A 13518-nucleotide genomic window follows, 5' to 3' on the forward strand; every position below is an offset into this window, starting at 1 on the left:
CAGGTGTCCAGAATTAGTGTGATGAGTCCAGCTGTGATGAGCAAATGGCCTGTTCTCTTTTCCTTGGTTTTATTTCCATCCTTCTGCTCAGCCTGGTCATCAGTCTCTCCGTCTTCCTGCTTCCTCTTCCAGCCCATTTCACTGTGCACTGTTCCTTCACAGCCTGTTTCACAGCACCATTTCATACTGAAGCACACTAAGAACTAGAGAATTTCCTCTGGAGGGTGGGGAGAAATTCTTGGGGCACAGGAGAGGAAAACACTGATACAATACAGACTTGACTGATCTTGCTTGCATTTTCTTGTAAGATCCCATCAGACTGGCAGCCAGAATGTTTAGCCCAGTTACACACACAGAAGTGGGAGCACAAACACAAAGACTTTGGGGGCACTTGGTGTCTGCAGCCTCAGGGTGGGATGGTCTTTGGCCCACACTCCAGAGACTTTGGCTTTGTGTTTGCAGCAGGGAGAGCCCCAGAGGAGATGGGCCCTTGCCTCATGGGGAAGAAACCAGACCTGAAGTTTGCAGTGAGACCCTTGGATCCAGAAGAGCTGAGCACAGCTTGCAAACCAAAGTGCTTCCCAGAGAGAACAGGGCAGCCACCTGCAGTGCAGGAAGAGGCAGGGAGGGGACAGATGGGTCAGTGTCTGTTCCACCTCATTTTGGAATCAAATGAATGGCCCAAGTCAGGCTGAGCTTCCATTGCTCCTGGTCTGCAGCTTCAGCTCCTGAGGAGACATTCCCCAGGGTGTGCTGATGGCATCAACGTCCCTGGTGCACAGGAAGAGATGTGGCAGGATGTGGCACATTTCAGCCACGTTTTGGGGAGCGATAGGTTGTGAGTCCAGCCTGAGGGGGCTGTGTGAGCTCACTGAAAGCTGCCTAAAAGCCACAGAGAGTGTAGTGGGTTGTTGTCCCCTTAGTTAGAGGAGCCCTACATAAATGCTGAGCAGTTGAGTGGTTTCCTCTTCTTTGCGCTTTAAGCATTATTTTGTGCTTTTAACCCCTCTCTGTCTCTTGCCTCGCAGCTGACAATGAGAACAACATTGCCTCCAGCCAGCAGCCCAGGTCACCTCTCCCCGTGGTTGAAGAGAAGTGGAAGCCACAGCTCCAAAGAAATAACGCCAACAACAGTACGTAGCAGCTTCTCACTTTGTCCCTGTCCAACAGGAGCCTCAGGGGAGCAGCAGTGATGGACACTGCACAAAGCCCTTGCCCTCACCAAACTGTATTTGATTTCACCTTAAATCATGTCCTGCTTGGCAGAGCAGAGCACCCTTTCCCACTACAGGAGTGCAACAAAGAACCCTGGGGTGGTTGGAAAGGTTTGTGAGGAAGAAGCATTTGGTAGCTCCTGGAAGAAGGTAACTTCTGATCCAAGGTCAGACTTTCTGGCCTGGAGTTAAAAATTAATCCAGTCATCATGGTGTGACATAGGCACAGGTGCCCAGAGCAGCTGTGCTGCCCCTGCATCCCTGGCAGTGCCCAAGGCCAGGTTGGACAGGGCTTGGAGCACCCTGGGACAGTGGGAGGTGTCCCTGCCATGGCAGGGGTGGGAATGGATGGATTTTAATGCCCCTTCCAACCCAAACCAGTCTGGGAATCTGTGATTTGATGTCCATCTTTCCATCTGGGCTGAGTTGTGACCATCCCCACAGCAGGGACAGGATGCAGATCTCCTCCCTGCTGCTGTGACAGGAGCAGGGCCTGTCTCTGGAGGTTCCTCAGTCCAGAAACCCTGGGGGAACAAACCCAAGGTTGGAGATGTCTCTTCCATCATCTGGGCATGTCCCTCCTCTCTGGGGGCTCTGACAATTGTTCTGTGCCTTGTGCTCTGTCCTGCCGCGGTGTTGCTGACCTGGCCCTTTCTGTGCCCGCTGTGTTTCCCTGCAGCGCCGGCGAGCGGCTCTCTGGGGAACAGCGCCATCCCGGAGAAGGAGCGGCAGAACATCGCCGAGCGCCTGCTGCGGGTCATGTGCACCGACCTGGGCGCGCTCAGCGTGCTCAGCGGCAAGGAGTTCATCAAGCTGGCGCAGACGCTGGTGGACAGCGGGGCTCGCTACGGTGCCTTCTCCGTCACCGAGATCCTGGGCAACTTCAACACCCTGGCTCTGAAGCACCTGCCTCGGATGTACAACCAGGTGAAGGTGAAAGTCACCTGCGCCCTGGGCAGCAACGCCTGCCTCGGCATCGGGGTCACCTGCCACTCGCAGAGCGTCGGCCCCGACTCCTGCTACATCCTCACCGCCTACCAGGTGGAGGGCAACCACATCAAGAGCTACGTCCTGGGCATTAAGGGCGTGGACCTTCGAGACAACGGTGATTTCATCCACCACTGGGTGCAGAACGTGCTGTCGGAGTTTGTGATGTCGGAGATCAGGACGGTGTACGTGACCGACTGCAAGGTCAACTCCTCGGCGTTCTCCAAGGCGGGCATGTGCCTGCGCTGCTCGGCCTGTGCCTTGAACTCGGTGGTGCAGAGCGTGCTCAACAAGAGAACGCTGCAGGCTCGCAACATGCACGAGGTGATCGAGCTCCTGAATGTCTGTGAAGACCTGGCGGGGTCCACGGGCCTCTCAAAGGAGACCTTTGGCTCCCTGGAAGAGACCTCCCCGCCGCCCTGCTGGAACTCGGTCACCGACTCCCTGCTGCTCGTCCACGAGCGCTACGAGCAGATCTGCGAGTTCTACAGCAGGGCCAAGAAGATGAACCTCATCCAAAACCTGAACAAACACCTGCTCAGCAACCTGGCAGCCATCCTGGCGCCGGTGAAACAGGCTGTGATCGAGCTGAGCAACGAGAGCCGGCCCACGCTGCAGCTGGTGCTGCCCACCTACGTCAAACTGGAGAAACTGTTCACTTCCAAAGCCAACGATGCTGGCGTGGTCAGCAAACTCTGTCACCTCTTCTTGGAGGCGCTGAAGGAGAACTTCAAAGTTCACTCGGCACACAAGGTAGCCATGATCTTGGACCCTCAGCAGAAGCTGCGGCCCGTCCCGCCCTACCAGCACGAAGAGATCATTGGCAAGGTCTGCGAGCTCATCAATGAGGTGAAAGAGTCCTGGGCAGAAGAAGCAGAATTTGAACCTTCAACCAAGAAGCCTCGTGCAGCAGGGGAGGCCACAGCAGCTCAGGAAGAAGATTGGTTTGGGAAAAGTGAAGTCTATGATTATTTGCAAGAACCTCTCTTCCAGGCCACCCCTGACCTGTTTCAGTACTGGTCGTGTGTTACCCAAAAGCATACAAAACTAGCCAAGCTGGCCTTTTGGCTCTTAGCAGTGCCTGCTGTGGGTGCCAGGAGCGAATGTGTAAATATGTGTGAGCAGGCACTCTTGATCAAAAGGAGGCGGCTACTCAGTCCAGAAGACATGAACAAACTCATGTTTTTGAAGTCCAACATGCTTTAAGACTTTAATTAACAAAACTTTAAAACACTGTTCCAAACAAAGAAAAAGAAATTTAAGTTCTAAACACTGTGGACCTCATTATGAATGCCCCTGGAAACCAAGTGCTTTTTTATATATATATAAAAATATAAATATATATAAAATTAAGTTTGAAAGGAAAGCTGAGCACAGGAGAGAGACAGCCCTCTGCCAGGAATGTGCTGCTTTCCATAGATAGTGTGTGGACTTGACAGACTTTCTAATGTTTTCAAGTGGGCAGACGAATGGGAGGCTGATGTTCTAAAGTCTTCAGGCAGCTGAGATCTAAAGTGACTTGAAGTTTCTTTTGTTTCTCCTCCACCCCACCTTTCCTCTTGTCCCCTGGGCCATCTTGCCATGGATAATCAGACTCCATTGACCAGACCAGTTCTGCACTGGACTTTGCTCCTTTGAATAACTGTACACCTTGAGGGCACTTGGCTACAGCCTTCTTGGCATGGTGCGTGAATCAGGGCAGCTGTGTTCCACCAACACCGGCATCTTTAGAAATCAGGAAGGGAGGCTTTAAGGTTTCTGACTCTTGATTTTATTTTTAACCTTTCCATATCCTTTTTTTTTCCAAAAAACAAAAGTTACTCCTCTGTCTCTACTCCCAGTTTTGAGTTTAACATGGCAGCAAGTGATTATAAGTTTGATTTCAAACTAAGAGAAATGGTTCATGGCAGAAACTGTCAGAAGTTGTTACGTTTCTTGGCTTTATATTTTTTTACAGCAGAACTTCTTTTCTGAACTCCTGGTGTTAATTATCTTTTCTGTGAATTTTGTACATCAAGTGTTCTCAGACTTGTTCTAGAGTAGTCCATTTGCAATTAAATGATGTTCTTATGGGAACCTCAGCAGTTGTTTATGTGGCAAAGCCTAGAAACCAAGAAAAGCAAATGGTGACAGCACAGGTGGCTGTGGGCCACCAGTGAGCTTGCCAGGTCTGCCAGAGAACCCTTGTACCTAAAGATTTTTGTTTAGAGGTGTCTCAGTGACACACAAACCACCCTTCCCAAGGCCAAGGACAAACCAAGGTGTATGATTTTTCAGGGGAACAAAGCTCACCAGTTTTGTCAAACTGGGGTTTGAAGGAAGCTTAGAGAAGTGCATGGGCTCAAAGATCCTTCTGAATGTAAGTGCTCCTGATTGAGTGCAAAGAATATCTTCCCCTTTTTGTTTGGAATGGTTTCCTCTAGTGGCACGAATGTCTTTTTGATACCTACAGTGCATTACACTACTTGTTCTGTTGCTGACCTGTTCTGGCCAGGAAGGCCACGGGCCCCGAAACGTTCACACGTAACTGGCTCACCCCAAATGCAATTAGAGATCCCCATAACCCCAAACCATCTGGTCACTCTGCTGTCCCCAAGGCCAGAGCTCCTGCAGGCACAGCTCCTGGGCTGCTGGACAGGCTCTGCCAGCTTTGGTGCCTCTTGGGCAATTCCCAACCTGTGGTGCCAAACTGTGCGTTTTTCACTGCTGGGACTTGTCTCCTGGAGGAAAACTGAAGCAAATTCTTTTTTCAGCAGTCTCTTGGGCTTCCAGGAGCTCTGGAGCTGCGGTCCCAGTGGTGTGGGAGGGTCAGGAGGAGGGACTGGCCCTGCTGAGAGCAGGCTGGAGCCCTTCAGCAGCACGGGGAGTTTGCTGCTGGCTGGCAATGCAGGGGGAAACTGGAGACCCTCTCTGCAGTGCTGCTGTTGAGCAGATGTTAAACCAGGATCCCACCTGCCCAGCTCTGGCTGTAAGAGAAGTTGCAAGTTGCAAGACGTGAGAAATAGCAAACCCAATCTCTCAGGCTTTGTGTGCAGATGCCTTGAACCTCACAGGCACTCCCTGACACTGCACTGCCACAGGACTCAGGGGCACAGTTTGCACACTGGACCCTTCCCCACGCCAGGCTCACGAGGACAGACCTTGGCACCAGCTGTCTTGCCCTTTCCAGCCCTTTCAGCCTTCCATTGCCTTGAGGCTGGTGTTTGGGTTGACCTCTCAGCACTGTTACTGCCATCAGACCAAAACCATTGTCTCCTAAAATGTTAAGTTTTTGCCTAAAGCACACGGCCTGCCACATGAACAGGAGCTGCCAAGGCAGAGGCTCCTGGACTCCTGATTTCCCTGTCAGTGGCTGATGGAGGGGTTGCTGTAGGGCCAGCTTTCCTTCTTGCTGCTTTTGTTTTCTCCTGTACCAATCCTGCATGCCCAGCCAGCAGTGGTAGCACATCAGTTTGCAGGGCAGGAGAAACCTGTGGCAGACAGAAATGAACCCTGAGTGAGTGAGATGTGTGCCAGGCCCACTGGTACCTGACAGCAGGAAAACTTGGCTGGTGCATGTCCCCAGGCAAGATTAGCTGTGGGCACAGAAGGTACCACACAGCTCAGCTGATGGCACAGGGATCAGGATTGGCAGCTCCTTCTCCTAATGGCACGTTACACCTTTTTGTGTGGCTCACCTGAGACCCTGAGAGCTCTTTGGTGCTCAGGGGAACATGCAGAGCCCTTGGATTCCTTTGGAAAGACAGCTCCAGCTCCCAGCCCTCCTTTACTAAGGGACATGTAGATGATTTCTGTGGAATTTGTGAACTCGGGCTCACGTTGTCTGGTGAGAAGTGGGCAGAGCTAGCACAGCTGTAAATCCCTGGAGCTGAGTTGGGCAAAGTGCAGGGATTTGTGCCCAGCAGTGGTGCAGACTGAGGGCCTGCATGCAGGAAGGCCACAGCCACCCCTACCTCCCATCCCACCTCCCCTTTCCCTTCTCACACTGTGGGTTTGGCACCAGAGCTGGCGTTTTCTGGTGGTGCTGACCAAAGAGAGGGATGGACTGGCCCTCTCCCCCATCCCAAAAACTGCCCCTCTGAGGCAACTTCACTTGGAGTTGCACTAATGATGGGTGTTAAGCAGTGATGTCAGGCAGATGAGATTCTCCCAAAGACTTAAAAACTCAACAGCTGCAAAAGCAAGAGAAAACCTAAGGGCCTAAAGTGGAGCCTTCTCAGAGGTGGTGAGGAGAGGGGCTGCTTGGCCCCTTCTCCAGAGACTCAGTGCAGGAAGGTGCAGCTTTTCCTGACTTGCACATGGCTGCAGGGTGCCCAGCTCAGAGGAGCTGCTTGTGCTGGGCCTGCTCCAGGCTCTCTCTGGGTCACTTGGGCCTCAGTAAAAGCAGAGGAGCACATCTGGAGCACATGCAATTACCTTAAATGCCAAGCTTTTGCTCTTCTTCCTTCTTCTAGGCTTGAATTCACATTTTGAGGAGCAAAGGTGCTTTACCAATGTCCGAAATTTGGAAGTTCTCAGTTCCTGCTCTGTGGTGCCCCAGAGGTGAGGAGCAGCCAGGGTGTTGTAGGGAGCTCTGCTGGTCCTGGGCTGGGAGACTGCTCAGGAGAGGCTCTGAGTTTGGCCAGGGCTGTTGTGAGGTTCTGCTCCCTTTGAGCTGGGAGGAGAGGTCCTCAGAACTGGGATCATCCTCTGGTTGGTCATGTTGAGAACTTGCCTTCTGCTTGTTGGTTGTCTTTAATCTCCCTTGTGAAAAGTGTCAGGGTGCAGGAATGGTGTGTGGCCTCCAGGCATCCACCTGTTCCTGCTGCTGACTGTGCCTGACCTTGCAGACTCTTCCTGGCTTCACAGTTTGCTTTGGGATCATTCTGACCTTCAGGTGGGGAACAAGCACCACCAGGTGAGCCCCAAGAGGGAAGGGCCTGTCTGAACATCCTTGTTAGCGAAGAGGGTGGGACAGAGGCAGAGCTCTTGAGGAGGTTGTTCTGTGTGGAGCAGCAGCCAGGAGGTCAGGAAGGAGCTCTCCTGCCTCTCAGTAGGCAGTGGTTGTGTTTGGCCTGCAGGATGGGCTTGCTGTCCTGCACCTGGGTTGAGTTGAGATGGAGGTGAACTTCCCTTTCTGCCCAAGCTCTCTGTCTGTGCTGAGGAAACTGCTGTGGGTGGGTTTGAACTGGTGCAATCTGTAAAACTTTCTGTGACAGCTGACTGTGGGCTCAGGTTTTGTCTAACTCAGTTGTTCCTTCATTGCTGGTTAAGCCAGTTTAACTTGAGCTGGACTGGTTTAAGTGTCCAAACCACCTGCACTGGTTTATCTGTGCTTGCTGGGCAGACAGGATGTCCAGCAGCAGCTCAGGGAGTCATGACCTTTATGTGACTTTTGCAAATGAATTTGCAGCAGATGCTCTCAGAACCTGGCAATGACTGAAAATAGAGGGGAGACACTTCTGGAAATGACTTGAGCTCTAAATGGTGGCATTGGAGTGTCCAGTGAGATGGCTCAGGTGGGTTGGGTGGTTTTTCTCCAACTGTCTGCAATAACCCAGAAGGTTTAGCATGGGAAGGAATTACCAAATATGTTTGTATTGGTGGCTGAGTCTGCTCAGAGGAACCAGTTCCACTCTGGCCATGGTGAGCACAGGACAGGGGACTGGAACCTCCTGCTGCTCCCACAGTGCCCTGGGCATTTCCAGGCAGCACCATGTTACTGGTGAATCAAAATGCATTAAAAGAGCAGCCAGGAAGGTGCTCCAAGGCTGGGAGTGCTGCTCTGTGCTGAGGAGAGGCTTGGATTGCTGATGGCACCTCTTGGCTGAGGGAGAGGCAGGGGTCCTGTGAGTATTCACACAGGGAGGGACAAGCTGTTCCCTGTGGAGTAATTAGGAGTAATGGGAAAATAAAAAGATACTGAAGGCAGATTCTGGGAAATCTCTTCAGGGAGGAGAGCTCTGTTCCTCTGGGAGGGGTCTGTCAGGGGAAGGGGTTTTGAGCCCTGTTGCTGAGAGGCTGCAGAGTGGAGCTCGCTCTGTAAACACTTGGCTGGACCTTGCCAAGAGAAAAGGAGCTGGGTGTAGGGGTGGGAAGTGCCAGGTTCCTGCCCAGAGCCCTCCTGGAGGGTTCACAGAGCCTTTTCCTCCCCATCCTCCCACTCATCACCAGCAGCAAGGCCTTGCCAGCTCTCAGTGCCTCCCTCAGCCAGTTCCTGCAGGGAGGGAGGCGGCAGAGGGGAAGCTGCCAGTGGAGGAGCAAATGTCCTGTGGGATCAGTGTGGGGAGGGTGTTCAGTGTCTGCTGCTCCTGCTGAGCTTCCTCTGCTGCTCCATGGCCTGGGATCCCCTGGGAATGCCCAGAGCCTCCAGCTGAGCCCCGTGCCCATGTCAGACCTGATGCTGTCGCTCTGTAGCAATAAGAACTCCCTGTGTGTGGGACCTGTCCCCTCACTGCTCTGTCACCTCCTGGCGCTTCTGGAAGTGTCCCTGAGCAAACCCTGAGGCCAGCTGAGCTCCTGGGACAGTCTGCTTATGCTAGGCCAGAAATGGTGAACCAATGACAGTGGGTTGCCCTGAAATTTAATTGTATCTATTGAATGTTTGTGGGATTTCTGTTTAATTTCAGGTTTAGTTTGGCTGCTTAGTTGAGGTTTTTTCCTGTTCTGAGTCCTTTGTAACTCGACAGGAGAGTTTTGCTCACACAGACAACGGTGTATCCATAGATCCTGAGGGGTTCTTTATCCATAGGCAGCTGAGTTGGGATTTTTGGCTCCTGAAACAAGGAATGATGACTGGCAGGATTTTATGTAGCATCCCTGACAGTGGGACCCAGATGAGCAACTCAGGCTTAATGATGGGAATATTGTAGGAATATTGTTGATGACACGTCCAGCCCTTGCTTTTTACAACCAAAGCTCCTTAAAAAGGCACTTCCAGCCTCACTGGCCTCAAATCCTTGTTCTCACCTCCCAGGGGTGGCAGTCCCTGCAGTGTCTGTGGATAGGCTGGGATTGTTTCTTCAGTGGGCTGGGGGTGTGGGAGAAGGGATAACTTTTCCCCTTGCTGTGTAGAAGGACCTTCCCCCTCAAGGAAGGAGATGTGTTCTGGAAGGAGCAGCAGATTTAGGAGCTGTTTTCCATGGTCCCTTGAAGCTTGCTGGTACTTTAATACTCCTTTTTGTGAATTGTTTGAAGGAAAGCTGGTAGTGGATGACCTGCCCAGCAGTGGCAGGCGGCAGCCCAGGCTGTCGGTGGGGGGACACTCTGCCCAGGCCGTGAGGACTGTGGTCCACGCCGTAGCCAGACAGTGTCATGGTGACAGCCAACCATCAGGAGATCCTTGTTTGCAGCCAGTCTGAAAAGAGAAGCTGTTCCTCACTCGTGAGTTCCATTTCCCAAACCTCCTCCTGGGAGCTGAACTCGTTGCATCAAGCAAAGGATTTAATGTTCTCCTGCCCCTCCTGGCCCTCCCTGCCCTCAGTAACTCGTGTGCATTTCCTTCCTTTCTGTAGATGCAGATGTTCTAGGCAATACCACAGAGCACCCGCGCTGCGAGTGCGACCATGTCATCTTAAAAAATACAAAAAAAAATATACAAAAAATATACAAAAAATATCTTTTTTAGGCCAGAGTTTTCTACAGGTATTAATGAATATTTTTCTTAATCCTTATAAGTTTTATGTGTTTAATATTTCTTAATACCGGTAGCATTAATTTATACTTTTGTAGCAACACAATATTTTTATAAACCGCCACCGCTGGCTTTGTCTTCATAACGGGAAACGTGCGGGCAGCTGGCCCCGCGCTGTACCATGTACTGTATTTAAAAGGTTATCTAATGTCACACTTGCTGTGTTAATAAACAAAACAAAACCTGTTTGAAGTCTCATGTATTGTTGGTGTGGATCAAATGACTCACTAGAGAGCAATATTGCACGGGGTTGAGTTGCTGATTTTCATTGTGATATGCGAACGCTTGAGGCCAACTCAAGTTCTGAGGTTTTTTTTTTTTCTTTTTAGGATTTTGTTTTGTTTTTGTTTTGTTTTGGGTTTTTTTTTCAGCTAAATAAATTCAGTGCTGTTTGAAACTTAGACTGACGTCAAATGAAAAGGATTATTAAAGAAAAAAAATATCAAGGTGTTTAAATGTTGCTGTTTTTACAAGTCTGTTGCTGTCTGAATGGAAATATTCCACGAGAGGAGGAATAGTTCCACTTAGCTTCCAAAGGGGCCGAGCTCCAGGCCAGAGTTCGGTTATTTGGAAATACCTTAGAGACATGTTTCTGCAACATTCTTTTCAGAATTGATGCCAAGGCAGAAGACAAACTGTAACTGTAAGAAAGCATCCGTTGCTTGAGGATTTTCATGTCAGTGTTGTATTTATGGTTTTACAATAAAACAACCTTTAGGGAAAAAAAAAGTGTCTGGGCTTTTCTGTGTTTCCTGTATCTCAGCCTTGTGACTGGGACATCCCCAGTGCCTTTGTGAGGGGGGGAAACATCCATGGAAGTGACCTGATCCCAGCAGGGGTGTCTGATGGATCCCACAGAATCATGGAATGGTTTGGGTTGGAGGGGACATCCAGTGCCACTCCTGCCACTGTCCCAGGCTGCTCCCAGCCCTGTCCAGCCTGGCCTTGGGCACTGCCAGGGATCCAGGGGCAGCCACAGCCTCCCAGGGAACAATTCCTAATTCCCAATATCCCATCCATCCCTGCCCTCAACCATATGAACTGGGCAGCAGGACAGCTCCACATCCCACATCCTTGGGGCACTCAGATCCCCCCAGAGCATTTCCTAGAGCATCCTGTGCCCACACTCAGTTGCCAGGGCTATGAACTGCTCCTGTCTCTGTTTTTGTGCGGCACAGAGGCCCCCAGCTGTCCCTTGGGGTTGGGGTTCCCCCACCAGGAGGTGCAGCCCAGCTCAGGGTGTTTGTGCCAGCAGCCTCAATGCCAGCACCAGGTTCTGCTCAGGGATCCCACCTGTGCCAGCAGCTCCAGCTGGGATTGGTTTCTCCTGGGGGAAGGGGCTTTGGGGGCTGGGTGGGCACTGGGCTCCTCCCAGGACCAGCCCTTGGCAGTGCCCATGGTGAGGGCCCAAAGGGGCACCAGGGACTGGTGTCACAGGGATGTGCTGCTGAGGGGACACTGACAGCTGGGACTGGGACCTGCTGGTGCTCTCTGGAGCTCCAACCCACCTCCAAACCAACCAGAGACCACCAGGAATTGTCCCAAGGGAAACAAGCACAGAGACCAGGATGAGGCCAGGCCTCACACTGGAAAATCCCATTTTCCCACACCCTCCATGTGTCCTTTTCTTTGGCCTGCTTTGATGTCCTTTGGAGTTTTCTAACCTTGCACCCACCCTTCACTCACAAGTAAAAAAAAAAAAAAATCAGAAAAACTTTGCTGGAGAATTAGTGAATTTGTAGTGAATTTGTGCCTTGGGAAAAAGCAAAAGCCAAAGACATGGAATGACAATGGGTCTGGCCATTGGATAAATTCTTGTCTAGTGGTAAAATGTGAAGATAAACCAAAATAAGAAACAGAGCTATCAGTATCTGATGGTGAGAATGGCTGAGACTTTGCTGGGGATTTGCTGTAGCAGAGGTTTCGGTGAACAGATCAGATGCCCTCAGGTGCTACTAGATAAGAGTTGGGATTTGTTTGAAGATCTAAATGTGTAAAGTGGATAATTTAAAGCCAACAGGCCCAGAAGATGGGATCCCTGGCATGCCAGCAGCTCCCAGCACTCAACTGTTCCTTTTGCTGGAGCCATTTAAAAGGATAAATAAGATTGCTAATGGGAGTGGAAGAGGCTTAAGCTAATCCTGCTGTGTTTCCTGATTCCCTGATTTCTACCCTAACAGGAGAAAACTCCTTTAGCTTTAGCAATAAAGGAACTGGTAGCTCTGAGTTCAGGCTCTGCTCGAGGTACCCAGAGTTTTCTCTGATGGAAGTTTGCTCATCCCGAGGTGCTGTGTGGGACCAGGGTGGGAAGCAGCAGCGAGCAGCAGCCCGGGTGTGTTTGTGGCTCTGGGCTTGGGGTGGCCCCTGTGCCCCTGGAGTTTGGGTGAGCAGCGCCCCCCGAGCCACCCCCACCAGGGAACAGCTCTGCCCTGGAGCTGCCTCTGCTCTTTCTCCATCACCATCTCTGCCAAGGAAGGCGCTGGGGGCTCAGGGGGCCTCGCTGCTCCCGGGATGGGCAGGGCAGGCTCAGCCAGGAGTCAGATCCCTGGGCAAGCTCATGGAGATTTTCATGAGGGGCAGTGTAAGAGCCTGAATGAGAGATGCAGGACTCCAGGCAGCTCTCCAAAATGCAGTTTATTGTATACAAAATGCAGTTTATTCCATCCAAGAGGTTACAGCAGTCCAGGGTCCTGGGTGACAGAGCTGTGCCCACAGCTGTCAGCTCCAGCTGCCGGCAGGCCTGGAGACCCTTTGGTTTTGGTTACAATGCATTATAGACTTTTCTTTGCTGAGCATCTGAATACAGTAGAACCAATCTATACCTTAACTATTACCTATAGTCTATCATAACTACTGTAATTACCATATTCATGTTACTGTTCTCCAATCACTCAAAGTCAGTACATTACAGTTTAAGCTAGAAGTTGTTTTTCAGTTTTCTTGCAGTGGAAAATTCTGAGAACTTTTTTCTACTTGCTACATCAGCAGGCTTGTTTCCCTGTGCTTTCTGCTTGGTAAAAACATCTTCTTGTTTGAGGTGGATTTATCCTTTGCTCTAAGCCGTAAAAACCCCTGCTAACTAACATACCCCTTGCCTCCTTGGTTCTTTTCTTCTATATCAATATTTCTTGTCATTTCTATTCCTTCTTCAGATTCTACATTTAAAAATCTTTCTGCCAAGCATACATATCTGTGAGACTTTCTTGTCAAACTTTCATCCTTCCCAACCAGGCAGGGCTGAGGTCCTGAGGGAATCAATCTGCAGCTCAGAGCCCGGATTTGGAGAGGGGATGCAGGGTCAGACAGAGCCCAGCAGCTCCGTGGGGATGGGGCAGGGGAGCTGCAGCTGGGCGGGCAGGCAGAGCCCAGGGCAGCCAGGGGAGCAGCATCACTCAGGACAGGGCTGAGGGCCAGAGCTGAGCTGGGGCTGCAGGAGGGGGGAATGCCCCAGGTGAGGCTGGGCAGGGCCAGAGCTCTGGGTCCCTGAGAGGCTGAGCTGTGAGCTGGGCAATGCTCCTGCTGCAAGCTCCTGCTCCCCGTCAAGTTCCTCCCCTGGCTCCTCAGGAAGGAGAGCACGGACCAGTTCCAGGATCCCTTCTCATGGCAAGAACACCCCACAAAACAGCGAAGAAGAACAAACAGGGA

The 13518-nt window shown here is 51.3% G+C and overlaps 1 protein-coding gene across 3 annotated transcripts in view; it reads left to right on the forward strand.

The window, feature by feature from the left end:
• The window catches only part of ZNF618 (zinc finger protein 618), a 149844-nt gene extending 139242 nt beyond the window's left edge, over positions 1 to 10602 (forward strand). For all 3 annotated transcript variants that reach the window (XM_064727377.1, XM_064727378.1, XM_064727379.1), the window contains 2 exons: positions 1029 to 1133; positions 1894 to 10602. In XM_064727377.1, coding sequence (XP_064583447.1) covers positions 1029 to 1133; positions 1894 to 3407 — 1619 coding nt within the window. In that variant the 3' untranslated portion in view covers positions 3408 to 10602. The remainder of the gene's footprint in view (positions 1 to 1028; positions 1134 to 1893) is intronic.
• Positions 10603 to 13518: the final 2916 nt, after the last annotated feature.

Source organism: Zonotrichia leucophrys, chromosome 17, assembly GCF_028769735.1.
Source record: "Zonotrichia leucophrys gambelii isolate GWCS_2022_RI chromosome 17, RI_Zleu_2.0, whole genome shotgun sequence".
NCBI lineage: Eukaryota > Metazoa > Chordata > Aves > Passeriformes > Passerellidae > Zonotrichia > Zonotrichia leucophrys.